This window comes from Pseudophryne corroboree, chromosome 3 (genome assembly GCF_028390025.1).
Source record: "Pseudophryne corroboree isolate aPseCor3 chromosome 3, aPseCor3.hap2, whole genome shotgun sequence".
Lineage (NCBI taxonomy): Eukaryota > Metazoa > Chordata > Amphibia > Anura > Myobatrachidae > Pseudophryne > Pseudophryne corroboree.
The window spans coordinates 279,295,079-279,313,459 of NC_086446.1; the positions used below are offsets into that span (position 1 = coordinate 279,295,079).

An 18,381-nucleotide genomic window follows, 5' to 3' on the forward strand; every position below is an offset into this window, starting at 1 on the left:
AAAACTATAGTGTTAATAAATTAGTATTTAGGAAGCCGAAGCTATAGAGAGGGTGATACAAACATGAAATGTAATTAAAATAGAGAAATAGTGTTAAAAAATTAATAAGTGAAAAGTGTTAATAGAATGTAAAGGTATGCCACACTAAAGCCATCCAGCTAAGCCAGTCCAGCCTCCTAATGCAGGAACCTCTCTGCCTCTCACAATAGACATATATATCATTCAGAGTGCTGCGGGAACCAAATGCTTTTTTTTCTTGCTCCAAAATACCCCTCCCTTTCGAGCACCTGAATGATATCACTAAGCTAATTGAGCATCTACCAATATACAGTATATGTCTATTGTGAGAGGCAGAGAGGTTCCTGCATTAGGAGGAGGTGCAGGCCCTGACATGCCACATGGAGCATTATGGGTTTGCTCCAAGGTAGGTAGCTCTTAGCTTAGATATATTGTAGTAAGGAGCCATTATCATGTGGCTCCTTGCTGATTAATATTAGACCCAGATTGGGGTATTGGAGGTGTGAGGTGTGGTGCCTCTGGACTGGCTGAGCTGGATGGCTTTAGTGTGGCATACCTTTACATTCTATTAACACTTTTCACTTATTAATTTTTTAACACTATTTCTCTATTTTAAATTACATTTCATGTTTGTATCACCCTCTCTATAGCTTCGGCTTCCTAAATACTAATTTATTAACACTGTAGTTTTTTCACTGGTATGCTACGCTGGGCTTTCTGGCTTATGCTGGTGTTTTGGGGTGCCACACCCTGCACCTAGATATAACGCTAGGGACCCCAAATATACAGAGACGCCTTGATGCGGCTTTGGGGCTTAACCACACATTTGCGCAAATATGTGTAACGAAGATCTCTGAATTCTATTATTATGTGGGATTTACATCTAGTTACTGTTATCATTCAGGGTGCTGGGGGAACCAAATGCTTTTTCTCTGACGTCCTAGTGGATGCTGGGACTCCGTCAGGACCATGGGGATTAGCGGCTCCGCAGGAGACAGGGCACAAAAATAAAAGCTTTAGGACTAGGTGGTGTGCACTGGCTCCTCCCCCTATGACCCTCCTCCAAGCCTCAGTTAGGTTTTGTGCCCGTCCGAGCAGGGTGCAATCTAGGTGGCTCTCCTAAAGAGCTGCTTAGAAAAAGTTATTAGGTTTTTTATTTTCAGTGAGTCCTGCTGGCAACAGGCTCACTGCAACGAGGGACTTAGGGGAGAAGAAGTGAACTCACCAGCGTGCAGGATGGATTGGCTTCTTAGGCTACAGGACACCATTAGCTCCAGAGGGATCGAACACAGGCCCAGCCATGGAGTCCGGTCCCGGAGCCGCGCCGCCGACCCCCTTGCAGATGCCGAAAAGTGAAGAGGTCCAGAAACCGGCGGCAGAAGACTTTTCAGTCTTCATGAGGTAGCGCACAGCACTGCAGCTGTGCGCCATTGTTGTCAGCACACTTCACACCAGCGGTCACTGAGGGTGCAGGGCGCTGGGGGGGGGCGCCCTGGGCAGCAATGATAATACCTTGTTCTGGCTAAAAATACATCACATATAGCCCCTGGGGCTATATGGATGTATTTAACCCCTGCCAGGTCTCACAAACACCGGGAGAAGAGCCCGCCGAAATAGGGGGCGGGGCCTATCTCCTCAGCACACAGCGCCATTTTCCTGCACAGCTCCGCTGCGAGGAAGGCTCCCAGGACTCTCCCCTGCACTGCACTACAGAAACAGGGTAAAAAAACAGAGAGGGGGGGCACTTTTTTGGCGATATTGATATATTAAGCTGCTATAAAGGAAACACTTCTGTAGGGTTGTTCCTATATATTTATAGCGCTTGGGTGTGTGCTGGCAAACTCTCCCTCTGTCTCCCCAAAGGGCTAGTGGGGTCCTGTCTTCGATAAGAGCATTCCCTGTGTGTCTGCTGTGTGTCGGTACGTGTGTGTCGACATGTATGAGGACGATGTTGGTGTGGAGGCGGAGCAATTGCCGGTAATGGTGATGTTACCCCCTAGGGAGTCGACACCGGAATGGATGGCTTTGTTTATGGAATTACGTGATAATGTCAGCACGTTACAAAAATCAGTTGACGACATGAGACGGCCGGCAAACCAGTTAGTACCTGTCCAGGCGTCTCAGACACCGTCAGGGGCTGTAAAACGCCCTTTACCTCAGTCGGTCGACACAGACCCAGACACTGACACCGAATCTAGTGTCGACGGTGAAGAAACAAACGTATTTTCCAGTAGGGCCACACGTTATATGATCACGGCAATGAAGGAGGCTTTGCATATCTCTGATACTGCAAGTACCACAAAAAGGGGTATTATGTGGGGTCTGAAAAAACTACCTGTAGTTTTTCCTGAATCAGAGGAATTGAATGAAGTGTGTGATGAAGCGTGGGTTAACCCCGATAGAAAACTGCTAATTTCAAAGAAGTTATTGGCATTATATCCTTTCCCGCCAGAGGTTAGGGCGCGCTGGGAAACACCCCCTAGGGTGGATAAGGCACTCACACGCTTATCAAAACAAGTGGCGTTACCGTCTCCTGAAACGGCCGCCCTCAAGGATCCAGCTGATAGGAGGCTGGAAACTACCCTGAAAAGTATATACACTCATACTGGTGTTATACTGCGACCAGCCATCGCCTCAGCATGGATGTGCAGTGCTGGGGTGGTTTGGTCGGATTCCCTGACTGAAAATATTGATACCCTGGATAGGGACAGTATTTTATTGACTATAGAGCAATTAAAGGATGCTTTTCTTTATATGCGAGATGCTCAGAGGGATATTTGCACTCTGGCATCGAGAGTAAGTGCGATGTCCATATCTGCCAGAAGAAGTTTATGGACGCGACAGTGGTCAGGTGATGCGGATTCCAAACGGCATATGGAAGTATTGCCGTATAAAGGGGAGGAATTATTTGGGGTCGGTCTATCGGATTTGGTGGCCACGGCAACAGCCGGGAAATCCACCTTTTTACCTCAGGTCCCCTCCCAACAGAAAAAGACACCGTCTTTTCAGCCGCAGTCCTTTCGTTCCTATAAGAACAAGCGGGCAAAAGGACAGTCATATCTGCCCCGAGGCAAAGGAAAGGGTAAGAGAGTGCACCAAGCAGCTCCCTCCCAGGAGCAGAAGCCCTCCCCGGCTTCTGCAAAGCCCTCAGCATGACGTTGGGGCTTTACAAGCGGACTCAGGGGCGGTGGGGGGTCGACTCAAGAATTTCAGCGCACAGTGGGCTTACTCACAGGTGGACCCCTGGATCCTGCAGGTAGTATCTCAGGGTTACAGGTTGGAATTCGAGAAGTCTCCCCCTCGCCGGTTCCTAAAGTCTGCTCTGCCAACGTCTCCCTCAGACAGGGCGACGGTATTGGAAGCCATTCACAAGCTGTATTCTCAGCAGGTGATAGTCAAGGTACCCCTCCTACAACAGGGAAAGGGGTATTATTCCACACTATTTGTGGTACCGAAGCCGGACGGCTCGGTAAGACCTATTCTAAATCTGAAATCTTTGAACCTGTACATACAAAAATTCAAGTTCAAGATGGAGTCACTCAGAGCAGTGATAGCGAATCTGGAAGAAGGGGACTTTATGGTGTCCCTGGACATCAAGGATGCTTACCTGCATGTCCCAATTTGCCCTTCACATCAAGGGTACCTCAGGTTCGTGGTGCAAAACTGTCATTATCAGTTTCAGACGCTGCCGTTTGGATTGTCCACGGCACCTCGGGTCTTTACCAAGGTAATGGCCGAAATGATGTTTCTTCTGCGAAGAAAAGGCGTATTAATTATCCCTTACTTGGACGATCTCCTGATAAGGGCAAGGTCCAGAGAACAGCTGGAGGACGTAGTAGCACTAACCCAAGTAGTGCTGCAACAGCACGGGTGGATTCTGAATTTTCCAAAATCTCAATTGACCCCGACGACACGTCTGCTGTTCCTGGGAATGATTCTGGACACGGTTCAGAAAAAGGTGTTTCTTCCGGAGGAGAAAGCCAGGGAGTTATCCGAACTTGTCAGGAACCTCCTAAAACCAGGAAAAGTGTCTGTGCATCAATGCACAAGAGTCCTGGGAAAAATGGTGGCTTCTTACGAAGCGATTCCATTCGGCAGATTCCACGCACGAACTTTTCAGTGGGATCTGCTGGACAAATGGTCCGGATCGCATCTGCAGATGCATCAGCGGATAACTTTGTCTCCACGGACAAGGGTGTCTTTTCTGTGGTGGTTGCAGAGTGCTCATCTGTTAGAGGGCCGCAGATTCGGCATACAGGACTGGGTCCTGGTGACCACGGATGCCAGTCTGAGAGGCTGGGGAGAGCGGTCACACAGGGAAGAAACTTCCAGGGAGTGTGGTCAAGCCTGGAGATGTCTCTTCACATAAATATACTGGAGCTAAGAGCGATTTACAATGCTCTAAGCCTGGCAAAACCCCTGCTTCAGGGTCAGCCGGTGCTGATCCAGTCGGACAACATCACGGCAGTCGCCCACGTAAACAGACAGGGCGGCACAAGAAGCAGGAGGGCAATGGCAGAAGCTGCAAGGATTCTTCGCTGGGCGGAAGATCATGTGATAGCACTGTCAGCAGTGTTCATTCCGGGAGTGGACAACTGGGAAGCGGACTTCCTCAGCAGACACGATCTACACCCGGGAGAGTGGGGACTTCACCCAGAAGTCTTCCACATGATTGTGAACCCTTGGGAAAAACCAAAGGTGGATATGATGGCGTCCCGCCTCAACAAAAAACTGGACAGGTATTGCGCCAGGTCAAGAGACCCTCAGGCAATAGCTGTGGACGCTCTGGTAACACCGTGGGTGTTCCAGTCAGTGTATGTGTTTCCTCCTCTGCCTCTCATACCAAAAGTACTGAGAATTATACGGCAAAGGGGAGTAAGAACGATACTCGTGGCTCCGGATTGGCCAAGAAGAACTTGGTACCCGGAACTTCAGGAGATGCTCACGGAAGATCCGTGGCCTCTACCTCTAAGACGGGACCTGCTTCAGCAGGGACCGTGTCTATTCCAAGACTTACCGCGGCTGCGTTTGACGGCATGGCGGTTGAACGCCGAATTCTAAGGGAAAAGGGCATTCCGGAAGAGGTCATCCCTACCCTGGTAAAAGCCAGGAAGGAGGTGACTGCACAACATTATCACCGCATTTGGAGAAAATATGTTGCGTGGTGTGAGGCCAGGAAGGCCCCGACGGAGGAATTTCAACTGGGTCGATTCCTACATTTCCTGCAAACAGGATTGTCTATGGGCCTCAAATTAGGGTCCATTAAGTTTCAAATTTCGGCCCTGTCGATTTTCTTCCAGAAAGAATTGGCTTCAGTTCCTGAAGTCCAGACTTTTGTAAAAGGAGTACTACATACACAGCCCCCGGTTGTGCCCCCAGTGGCTCCGTGGGATCTTAATGTAGTTTTGGATTTTCTCAAATCCCATTGGTTTGAGCCACTCAAATCGGTGGATTTGAAATATATTACATGGAAAGTAACCATGCTACTGGCCCTGGCTTCAGCCAGGAGAGTGTCAGAATTGGCGGCTTTATCGTATAAAAGCCCATATCTGATTTTCCATTCGGACAGGGCAGAACTGCGGACGCGTCCTCAGTTTCTGCCTAAGGTGGTTTCAGCGTTTCACCTGAACCAGCCTATTGTGGTGCCTGCGGCTACTAGCGATTTGGAGGATTCCAAGTTGCTGGACGTTGTCAGGGCATTGAAAATATATATTTCAAGGACGGCTGGAGTCAGAAAATCTGACTCGCTGTTTATACTGTATGCACCCAACAAGCTGGGTGCTCCTGCTTCTAAGCAGACGATTGCTCGTTGGATTTGTAGCACAATTCAACTTGCACATTCTGTGGCAGGCCTGCCACAGCCTAAATCTATCAAGGCCCATTCCACAAGGAAGGTGGGCTCATCTTGGGCGGCTGCCCGAGGGGTCTCGGCATTACAACTCTGCCGAGCAGCTACGTGGTCGGGGGAGAACACGTTTGTAAAATTCTACAAATTTGATACCCTGGCTAAAGAGGACCTGGAGTTCTCTCATTCGGTGCTGCAGAGTCATCCGCACTCTCCCGCCCGTTTGGGAGCTTTGGTATAATCCCCATGGTCCTGACGGAGTCCCAGCATCCACTAGGACGTCAGAGAAAATAAGATTTTACTTACCGATAAATCTATTTCTCGTAGTCCGTAGTGGATGCTGGGCGCCCATCCCAAGTGCGGATTGTCTGCAATACTTGTACATAGTTATTGTTACAAAAAAATCGGGTTGTTATTGTTGTGAGCCGTCTGTTCAGAGGCTCCTACGTTTGTCATACTGTTAACTGGGTTCAGATCACAGGTTGTACGGTGTGATTGGTGTGGCTGGTATGAGTCTTACCCGGGATTCAAAATCCTTCCTTATTGTGTACGCTCGTCCGGGCACAGTATCCTAACAGAGGCTTGGAGGAGGGTCATAGGGGGAGGAGCCAGTGCACACCACCTAGTCCTAAAGCTTTTATTTTTGTGCCCTGTCTCCTGCGGAGCCGCTAATCCCCATGGTCCTGACGGAGTCCCAGCATCCACTACGGACTACGAGAAATAGATTTATCGGTAAGTAAAATCTTATTTTTTCTTGCTCAGAAATACCCCTCCCTTTTGAGCACCTGAATGATATCACTAAGCTAATTGAGCATCTACCAATATATATGTATATTTAATGTTGTGATGGCGCAGAATTCTGGTAATAGGTTGAAGATCCTTACTTTTCTGTATAGTGGAAGGTGCTAGATCTTGGAATAGTTGGACTTGTGTGTCCCTAAATGTGATGTACGTTGTATCTCTGGTCGCGATGATGAGCTTCTCTTTAGTCTGATAATAGTGCAGGCGGGTGATAATATATCTCGGGGCTGTTGGCCCGGAGGAGGCCTGGCTCTGAGTGCACGGTGCGCCCTATCTAGAAGAAGTTCGTTATCTTGAAGGCCAGGAAGAATATGCCGAAACAGATCCTTGAGAAATGCGGGTATGGACGGGACAGAGATAGTCTCAGGGACACCCCGAATCTGTAGGTTATTCCTACGCAACCTGTTCTCCACATCCTCTTGTTTCTCCTCAAGGTCGGCAATTTCAGATCTGAGGAGGGAGAGCTCCCTTTCCACCGAGCCTTGGTATCGGCATATGTCGTCTGTTTTGGACTCTAAAGCGTCAGTTCTCGTACCGAGGGAAGTCAGTTCAGATTTAAAGTCGTCCACTGCCCGCTTGAGCTCCTGTTGAAAGGTCAGCTTAATGCCGTCTACCAGAGTAGTGAGGACAGAGTGTATGGACGGGTCTATGTCCAGCTCCGGTGGGGAATCAGGGGGAGATGACCCCGCACGATATGTATTCTGCGGCGGTGCTTTCGATTTAGGTGTAAATATAGAAGGAGTAGTCGCAGGCAGACGCTTTCCTGTTCTTGTTAGACATATTAATAGCCGGTATTAGATAGCTTGGAAACACACAATAGTCACGGATCCACAGAGCGAATGAAAAAAACTGGGTGTGGGGGCCACACAGGGGCAGCATCAGCCCATCACTTGTGAGGCCAGAGCGTGGGGCAGTTTCTTGCAATATAACAATGCTCTTAAGCCGTAAGAGTTATGTATCCCAGTGCGGGGGTGGTGGGAATACGGAGAGGGATGAGAGGTGGGTTTGAAAATCCTAGCCTGTGGCCAGGTTCAAAGGGAAGAAGATGCACCCGAGTGTCAGGGTGTATCCAGTCAGGGTAATGTGCCCACACAGCGGCAATTATAAGTGCAGGAGGCCTGGGTAAGATCCGGGGAATCTCAGGGCAATCAGGGCAGAGCCAGAGACCAACCCATATATGATCCCCTTTGCAGCGGTCGGGCTAATGTACCTGCAGCTTCACAGACTGTCAAAGAGCTGCTGGAATAATAAAGATGGCCGCTGCAGCTGGGCTGTAGCTCCCACAGGAGCATAGGCAGTACTTACCCCACCAGGTGACCTCGGCTGCGGGCTTCACTGAAAACTCCCTCTCCCCGGCCGGCAGCAGGCTCCTGCAGAGGGTGGTCGCGGTGGATGTCTTGTACACAGATCCAGGGGCCGTGCAGCGCTGGTGCCGTGGCTCTGACTTCCAGCGGGTGATGCAGGCGCCGCTCGTCGGGGCGAGAGTGTGCTCCTCCGGGCCTCCACTGCTCCGTCCAGTGATGGCGAGGTGCGAGGCTCCCCCGGTACTTTAGACAGGGCACCGCACCGCTGGAATCACCGGCGTCCAGCGCAAGTGGGGTCTCCGTGGTAACTTCCGGTCCGGCTCCTAGGGAATCGAGGTCCCGGCTTCTATCCCGGAGCAGGCCGCAAGCTGCACGGGCACCTAGAGTGTCTGCCGGCTCCGCAGCGGGCACCAGGCAGTTGCTGCCAAGCAAGGGGAACACAGGGGTGGTCTCCGAAGTCGTGTGGGGTGGCTAAAAGAGGGCAAAAACCCGGCTTGTTGTAGGAGCTGTGAGGCCACACGTCCGTCCTGTTGCACGGCTAGCCACGCCCCCACAAGTCAACAATTCTTAATCGTAGGTCTTCTGAGAGCTCTTTTCTGTGAGTCATGGTTCACATCAGGCAATGCTTCTTGAGAACTGCAACCTCAAAACTGGTGTTTTTTATAGGGCAAGGCAGCTTTAACCAACACCTCCAATCTCGTCTCATTGATTGGACTCCAGGTTGGCTGACTCCTGACTCAAATTAGCTCTTGGAGAAGTCATTAGCCTAGGGGTTCACATACTTTGTCCACCCTGCACTGTGAATGTTTACATGGTGTGTTCAATGAAAACATGAGAACATATAATCGTTTGTGTGGTATTAGTTTCAGCAGACTGTGTTTGTCTATTGTTATGACTTAGATGAAGATCAGAACACATTTTATGACCAATTTATACACAAATCCAGGAAATTCCAAAGGGTTCACATACTTTTTCTTGCAACTGTATACCCAAATGTATACCCCATGTATTATCTAATCACATTACCAGATAAAAGTTTCTTTGAGGGAGACCACATATAGGGCCTAATTCAAGGTTGATTGCAAAACAAAATTTTCCTCTAATGGACAAACACATGTGCAGTGCAGTGCAGTGCAGTGCAGGTGGGGCAGATATAGAATGTGCAGACAGCACAAGATTTGGGTGGGGTGTGTTCAAACTGAAATCTAAGCAGCCAGTATTTAAGTATTTACCCTGCACAGAAACAATATAACCAACCCACATATTATAGCTGTACCCCCACCCTGCAGTGCACATGGTTTTACCCATTAGGGGAAAATGTTGTTTTGCAATCAACCTTGAATTAGGCCTATTGTGTAATCACATTCCCAGACATCAGTACCTGTCACATGGATCAGGAAATAATTGTGTTTACCTTGTAAAAAGAGTCCATAGATAGGAGAACCACCCAGGGAACATCCAGAGCTTCAATAATCATCCTAGCTACTGTGGTTTTACCAGACGCACTGCCACCACCCAAACCTGAGACGTAGAAAAGTGATACAGGTATAATCCTGGCCTTCAAATCACAGACCCTACAGTCTTAACATCAAAAACAATTAATTCCTAGACTCCTCTCATGTTCCCAAATGAGCTGAGTCACTATAAATGAGCTTCTGAATAAAATAAAAAAAATAATGCCAAATGAAATTTCTCAAACTATTAAGGAGCTCAAATAAGCCTCAGCTCCTGGCCCTAATGTTTACAGCCCCCTGCTAGAATGGTCTGATTCATTCATGTCTTGCTTCTTGGTCTGTTCATCTCTAATAGGCAGCTGTAAATGTGATGCCGCCATCACAGCCGTGGAAATAGTTGTTATCCCCAAGCTGGATAGGGACCGTACTTGCTGTAGCAACAATAAACCTATACTGTATCGTTATTCAACTTTGATCTCAAGCTCTTTGGTAATATGCTTTATAAGGTTAATTACATATCTCGTACACGTTAACCGGGGTCAGGCACATACACAGTAGACAAGCATCTGAGAATACTACGCACGCAGTCAATCATGTAAACTTTGCTAATAAGCGAATAATGCGGAGTCTTAGGGTTGCGTTAAAGCAGAAAAGGCTTTTAACAGCAGAGCTGGATTTAGACCTCATGGGGCCCTAAGCAGGATAGTGATCTAGGCCCTCACTAGCTCAAACAATCCATAGCACTATATTTTCATTCCTTATTTATGCCACCTGACATAGGGGGTAATTCAGATCTGATCGTAGATGTGCTAAATTTAGCACATCTACGATCAGTTACTCTGACATGCGGGGGGACGTCCAGCACGGTGCTAGTCCGCCCCGCATTTCAGGCCCCGCCCCCGCACAGGTGCAAAAGCATCGCATGGCAGCAATGCTTTTGCACCCGCCGAGTAGCACCCTACCACACAGCCGCCACGGCCCACCCCAGCAATGGTCTGGACACGCCTGTGTTGTCCGGACCACGCTCCACCAATGGCACGTCTCCCTCCCTCCCGCCCCGCCTCTGTCTGTCAATCAGGCAGAGACGATCGCAGCCCTGAAATGCTTTCGCATCTCACTGGGCTTCACAGGGTGAACACGCGCAGTGCGCCCGCTGTGCGTGCCCACTCCCCAAAGGGCTTCAGACTGCAATTGCTGCTGCTGCAGCAGCGATCCAGTCTGAATTAGGCCCATCATTTGATGTTTTTCCTCATTATATTCTATTACAGTATATTACTTTCCCCCTTCACTGATTGCACCATGTCCTCTCCGCTCTAATTTCCATTACTACACAGCTCAGTTACTGTATTTTAGATGAGTACTCCCCTCACTGATTGTAGCAGGTCCCTATACCTCATTTTCTCTATCGTCCTAAGTGGATGCTGGGGTTCCTGAAAGGACCATGGGGAATAGCGGCTCCGCAGGAGACAGGGCACAAAAGTAAAGCTTTTACAGGTCAGGTGGTGTGTACTGGCTCCTCCCCCTATGACCCTCCTCCAGACTCCAGTTAGATTTTTGTGCCCGGCCGAGAAGGGTGCAATTCTAGGTGGCTCTCATAAAGAGCTGCTTAGAGAGTTTAGCTTAGGTTTTTTATTTTACAGTGATTCCTGCTGGCAACAGGATCACTGCAACGAGGGACAGAGGGGAGAAGAAGTGAACTCACCTGCGTGCAGGATGGATTGGCTTCTTGGCTACTGGACATGAAGCTCCAGAGGGACGATCACAGGTACAGCCTGGATGGTCACCGGAGCCACGCCGCCGGCCCCCTCACAGATGCTGAAGCAAGAAGAGGTCCAGAATCGGCGGCTGAAGACTCCTGCAGTCTTCTTAAGGTAGCGCACAGCACTGCAGCTGTGCGCCATTTTCCTCTCAGCACACTTCACACGGCAGTCACTGAGGGTGCAGGGCGCTGGGGGGGGGGCGCCCTGGGAGGCAAATGAAAACCTTTAAAAAGGCTAAAAATACCTCACATATAGCCCCAGAGGCTATATGGAGATATTTACCCCTGCCTAAATGTACTAAATAGCGGGAGACGAGCCCGCCGAAAAAGGGGCGGGGCCTATCTCCTCAGCACACGGCGCCATTTTCTGTCACAGCTCCGCTGGTCAGGAAGGCTCCCAGGTCTCTCCCCTGCACTGCACTACAGAAACAGGGTATAACAGAGAGGGGGGGCAAAATAAATGGCAATATATTAATATAAAAGCAGCTATAAGGGAGCACTTAATCATAAGGCTATCCCTGTCATATATAGCGCTTTTTGGTGTGTGCTGGCAGACTCTCCCTCTGTCTCCCCAAAGGGCTAGTGGGTCCTGTCTTCGTATAGAGCATTCCCTGTGTGTCTGCTGTGTGTCGGTACGTGTGTGTCGACATGTATGAGGACGTTATTGGTGTGGAGGCGAAGCAATTGCCAAATATGAGGATGTCACCTCCTAGGGGGTCGACACCAGAATGGATGCCTTTATTTGTGGAATTACGGGATAGCGTCAACTCGCTTAAGCAGTCGTTTGCCGACATGAGGCGGCCGGACACTCAATTAGTGCCTGTCCAGGCGCCTCAAACACCGTCAGGGGCTGTAAAACGCCCCTTGCCTCAGTCGGTCGACACAGACCCAGACACAGGCACTGATTCCGGTGGTGAAGGTGACGAATAAACCGTATTTTCCAGTAGGGCCACACGTTATATGATTTTGGCAATAAAGGAGATGTTACATTTAGCTGATACTACAGGTACCACTAAACAGGGTATTATGTGGGGTGTGAAAAAACTACCAGTAGTTTTTACCGAATCAGAAGAATTAAATGACGTGTGTGATGAAGCGTGGGGTGCCCCGATAAAAAACTGATAATTTCAAAGAAGTTATTGGCTTTATACCCTTTCCCGCCAGAGGTTAGGGAGCGCTGGGAAACACCTCCTAGGGTGGACAAAGCGCTAACACGCTTATCAAAACAAGTGGCGTTACCCTCTCCTGAGACGGCCGCACTTAAAGATCCATCAGATAGGAGGATGGAAAATATCCAAAAAGGTATATACACACATGCAGGTGTTATACTACGACCAGCTATTGCGACTGCCTGGATGTGCAGTGCTGGGGTAGTTTGGTCAGAGTCCCTGATCGAAAATATTGATACCCTGGACAGGGACAATATTTTACTGTCGTTAGAACAAATAAAGGATGCATTTCTTTATATGCGTGATGCACAGAGAGATATCTGCACACTGGCATCACGGGTAAGTGCTATGTCCATTTCGGCCAGAAGAGCTTTATGGACACGACAGTGGACAGGCGATGCGTAGAGGAGTTATTTGGGGTCGGTCTATCGGATTTGGTGGCCACGGCTACGGCCGGGAAATCCACCTTTCTACCTCAAGTCACTCCCCAACAGAAAAAGGCACCGACCTTTCAACCGCAGCCCTTTCGTTCCTTTAAAAATAAGAGAGCAAAGGGCTATTCATATCTGCCACGAGGCAGAGGACGAGGGAAGAGACAGCAACAGGCAGCTCCTTCCCAGGAACAGAAGCCCTCCCCGGCTTCTACAAAAGCCTCAGCATGACGCTGGGGCTTCGCAAGCGGACTCGGGGGCGGTAGGCGGTCGTCTCAAGAATTACAGCGCGCAGTGGGCTCACTCGCAGGTAAATCCCTGGATCCTGCAGATAATATCTCAGGGGTACAGGTTGAAATTAGAGACAGAGCCACCTCGCCGTTTCCTGAAGTCTGCTTTACCAACGTCCCCCTCAGAAAGGGAGACGGTTTTGGAAGCCATTCACAAGCTGTATTCTCAGCAGGTGATAGTCAAGGTACCTCTTCTACAACAAGGGAAGGGGTATTATTCCACTCTTTTTGTGGTACCGAAGCCGGATGGCTCGGTAAGGCCTATTCTAAATCTGAAGTCCTTGAACCTGTACATAAAGAAGTTCAAGTTCAAGATGGAGTCACTCAGAGCAGTGATAGCGAACCTGGAAGAAGGGGACTTTATGGTATCCTTGGACATCAAGGATGCGTATCTCCACGTTCCAAATTACCCCTCACACCAGGGGTACCTCAGGTTCGTTGTACAAAACTGTCACTATCAGTTTCAGACGCTGCCGTTTGGTTTGTCCACGGCACCTCGGGTCTTTACAAAGGTAATGGCCGAGATAATATTTCTTCTTCGAAGAAAAGGCGTATTAATTATCCCATACTTGGACGATCTCCTAATAAGGGCAAGGTCCAGAGAACAGCTAGAGATGGGTTTAGCACTATCTCAAGAGGTGCTAAAGCAGCACGGATGGATTCTGAATATTCCAAAATCCCAATTAATGCCGACAACTCGTCTGCTGTTCCTGGGGATGATTCTGGACACAGTTCAGAAAAAGGTTTTTCTTCCCGAAGAAAAAGCCAAGGAGTTATCTGACCTGGTCAGGAACCTCCTAAAACCAGGAAAGGTGTCTGTACATCAATGCACAAGAGTCCTGGGAAAAAATGGTAGCTTCTTACGAAGCAATCCCTTTCGGCAGATTCCATGCAAAGGGATCTGTTGGACAAATGGTCAGGGTCGCATCTTCAGATGCACCTGCGGATAACCCTGTCGCCGAGGACAAGGGTATCCCTTCTGTGGTGGTTGCAGGAGGCTCATCTATTGGAGGGCCGCAGATTCGGCATGCAGGATTGGATCCTGGTGACCACGGATGCCAGCCTGAGAGGCTGGGGAGCAGTCACACAGGGAAGAAATTTCCAGGGAGTGTGGTCGAGCCTGAAAAAGTCTCTTCACATAAGCATTCTGGAACTAAGAGCAATCTACAATGCTCTAAGCCAGGCGGAACCTCTGCTTCAAGGAAGACCGGTGTTGATCCAGTCGGACAACATCACGGCAGTCGCCCATGTAAACAGACAGGGCGGCACAAGAAGCAGGAGGGCAATGGCAGAAGCTGCCAGGATCCTTCGCTGGGCGGAGAATCACGTGATAGCACTGTCAGCAGTATTCATCCCGGGCGTGGACAACTGGGAAGCAGACTTCCTCAGCAGACACGACCTTCACCCGGGAGAGTGGGGACTTCATCCAGAAGTTTTCCACATGCTATTAAACCGTTGGGTAAAACCAATGGTGGACATGATGGCGTCTCGCCTCAACAAAACACTGGACAGGTATTGCGCCAGGTCAAGAGATCCGCAGGCAATAGCTGTGGACGCGCTGGTAACACCTTGGGTGTACCAGTTGGTATATGTGTTTCCTCCTCTGCCTCTCATACCAAAGGTATTGAGGATTATACGGCAAAGAGGAGTAAGACTAGTGGCTCCGGATTGGCCAAGAAGGACTTGGTACCCGGAACTTCAAGAGATGGTCACGGACGATCCGTGGCCTCTACTTCTGAGAAGGGACCTGATTCAGCAGGGTCCTTGTCTTTTTCAAGACTTACCGCGGCTGCGTTTGACGGCATGGCGTTTGAATGCCAGATCCTAAAAGGAAAAGGCAGTCCAGAAGAAGTCATTCCTACCTTGATAAAGGCAAGGAAGGAAGTCACCGCGAAGCATTATCGCCGTATTTGGCGAAAATATGTTGCGTGGTGCGAGCAGCGGAGTGCTCCGATGGAGGAATTTCAACTGGGTCGTTTTCCTACATTTCCTGCAATCAGGATTGTCTATGGGTCTCAAATTGGGATCTATTAAGGTTCAAATTTCGGCCCTATCAATATTCTTCCAAAAAGATTTGGCCTCAGTCCCTGAGGTCCAGATTTTTATCAAAGGAGTACTGCATATACAGCCTCCTGTGGTGCCTAAGGTGGCACCGTGGGATCTAAATGTAGTTTTAGATTTCCTCAAATCCAATTGGTTTGAACCACTAAAGAATGTGGATTTGAAATATCTCACATGGAAAGTGACTATGTTACTGGCCCTGGCTTCGGCCGGGAGAGTATCTGAACTGGCGGCTTTGTTTTATAAAAGCCCTTATTTAATTTTCCATTCGACATAGGGCAGAGCTGCGGACGCGTCCGCATTTTCTCCCTAAGGTGGTATCAGCGTTTTACCTGAACCAGCCTATTGTAGTGCCTGCGGCTACAGACGACTTGAAGGACTCCAAGTTGTTGGACGTTGTCAGAGCCTTAAAAATATACATTTAAAGGACGGCTGGAGTCAGAAAATCTGACTCGCTGTTTATACTGTATGCACCCAACAAGTTGGGTGCACCTGCTTCTAAGCAGTCGATTGCTCGTTGGATTTGTAACAAAATTCAACTTGTACATTCTGTGGCAGGCCTGCCACAGCCTAAATCTGTTAAGGCCCATTCCGCAAGGAAGGTGGGCTCATCTTGGGCGGCTGCCCGAGGGGTCTCGGCATTACAACTCTGCCGAGCAGCTACGTGGTCAGGGGAGAACACGTTTGTAAATTTTTACAAATTTGATACCCTGGCAAAGGAGGACCTGGAGTTCTCTCATTCGGTGCTGCAGAGTCATCCGCACTCTCCCGCCCGGTTGGGAGCTTTGGTATAATCCCCATGGTCCTTTCAGGAACCCCAGCATCCACTTAGGACGATAGAGAAAATAAGAATTTACTTACCGATAATTCTATTTCTCGGAGTCCGTAGTGGATGCTGGGCGCCCATCCCAAGTGCGGATTATCTGCAATACTTGTACATAGTTATTGTTAACTAATTCGGGTTATTGTTTAGGAAGCCATCTTTCTGAGGCTCCTCTGTTATCATACTGTTAACTGGGTTTAGATCACAAGTTGTACGGTGTGATTGGTGTGGCTGGTATGAGTCTTACCCGGGATTCAAAATCCTCCCTTATTGTGTACGCTCGTCCGGGCACAGTACCTAACTGGAGTCTGGAGGAGGGTCATAGGGGGAGGAGCCAGTACACACCACCTGACCTGTAAAAGCTTTACTTTTGTGCCCTGTCTCCTGCGGAGCCGCTATTCCCCATGGTCCTTTCAGGAACCCCAGCATCCACTACGGACTCCGAGAAATAGAATTATCGGTAAGTAAATTCTTATTATTACACACTGATTGTATTGTATATTAGTGATCCAGGCTTGCTGATTGTATCCCCCCTCACTCACTGACCGCATTTTATAATAGCATTTTATAATACCTATTATTACACCCCTCAGTCGGTAACTGTATGGATTATATATCAGTGCCCCCCGTCCCCCTTCCTCAATGATTGCAGTGCCTGCTACAATTAGTGAGGAGGGGGAGGCATTAACATAACAGTCACACTAAAAGTACAGATATATAATCAATACAGTCACTGACTGAGAGGTGCAATAAATAAGAATTTACTTACCGATAATTCTATTTCTCGTAGTCCGTAGTGGATGCTGGGGACTCCGTCAGGACCATGGGGATTAGCGGCTCCGCAGGAGACAGGGCACAAAAGTAAAAGCTTTTAGGATCAGGTGGTGTGCACTGGCTCCTCCCCCTATGACCCTCCTCCAAGCCTCAGTTAGGATACTGTGCCCGGACGAGCGTACACAATAAGGAAGGATTTTGAATCCCGGGTAAGACTCATACCAGCCACACCAATCACACTGTACAACCTGTGATCTGAACCCAGTTAACAGCATGATAACAGCGGAGCCTCTGAAAAGATGGCTCACAACAATAATAACCCGATTTTTGTAACAATAACTATGTACAAGTATTGCAGACAATCCGCACTTGGGATGGGCGCCCAGCATCCACTACGGACTACGAGAAATAGAATTATCGGTAAGTAAATTCTTATTTTCTCTGACGTCCTAAGTGGATGCTGGGGACTCCGTCAGGACCATGGGGATTATACCAAAGCTCCCAAACGGGCGGGAGAGTGCGGATGACTCTGCAGCACCGAACGAGAGAACTCCAGGTCCTCCTCAGCCAGGGTATCAAATTTGTAGAATTTTGCAAACGTGTTTGCCCCTGACCAAGTAGCAGCTCGGCAAAGTTGTAAAGCCGAGACCCCTCGGGCAGCCGCCCAAGATGAGCCCACCTTCCTTGTGGATTGGGCTTTTACAGATTTTGGCTGTGGCAGGCCTGCCACAGAATGTGCGAGCTGAATTGTACTACAAATTCAACGAGCAATCGTCTGCTTAGAAGCAGGAGCACCCAGCTTGTTGGGTGCATAAAGTATAAACAGCGAGTCAGACTTTCTGACTCCAGCCGTCCTGGAACATATATTTTCAGGGCCCTGACAACGTCTAGCAACTTGGAGTCCTCCAAGTCCCTAGTATCCGCAGGTACCACAATAGGTTGGTTCAGGTGAAACGCTGACACCACCTTAGGAAGAAACTGGGGACGAGTCCGCAGTTCTGCCCTGTCCGAATGGAAAATCAGATATGGGCTTTTGTAAGACAAAGCCACCAATTCTGACACTCGCCTGGCCGAAGCCAGGGCCAACCGCATGGTCACTTTCCATGTGAGATATTTAAAATCCACAGATTTGAGCGGTTCAACCAATGTGATTTGAGGAATCCCAACACTACGTTGAGATCCCACGGTGCCACTGGAGGCACAAAAGGGGCTGTATATGCAATACTCCCTTAACAAACGTCTGGACTTCAGGAACTGAAGCCAATTCTTTCTGGAAGAAAATCGACAGGGACGAAATCTGAACCTTAATGGACCCCAATTTGAGGCCCATAGACACTCCTGTCTTCAGGAAATGCAGGAATCAACCGAGTTAAAATTCCTCCGTGGGGGCCCTCCTGGCCTCACACCACGCAACAATTTTTCGCCAAATACGGTGATAATGTTGTGCGGTCCCCTCCTTCCTGGCTTTGATCAGGATAGGAATGACTTCCTCCGGAATGCCTTTTTCCTTCAGGATCCGGCGTTCAACCGCCATGCCGTCAAACGCAGCCGCGGTAAGTCTTGGAACAGACAGGGTCCCTGCCGAAGCAGGTCCCTTCTTAGCGGCAGAGGCCATGAGTCCTCTGTGAGCATCTCTTGAAGTTCCGGGTACC

The 18,381-nt window shown here is 49.1% G+C and overlaps 1 protein-coding gene across 3 annotated transcripts in view; it reads right to left on the minus strand.

The window, feature by feature from the left end:
• UCKL1 (uridine-cytidine kinase 1 like 1) overlaps positions 1–18,381 on the minus strand; it is a 177,602-nt gene that overhangs the window by 114,078 nt on the left and 45,143 nt on the right. For all 3 annotated transcript variants that reach the window (XM_063959197.1, XM_063959199.1, XM_063959196.1), the window contains one exon: positions 9,383–9,489. In XM_063959197.1, coding sequence (XP_063815267.1) covers positions 9,383–9,489 — 107 coding nt within the window. The remainder of the gene's footprint in view (positions 1–9,382; positions 9,490–18,381) is intronic.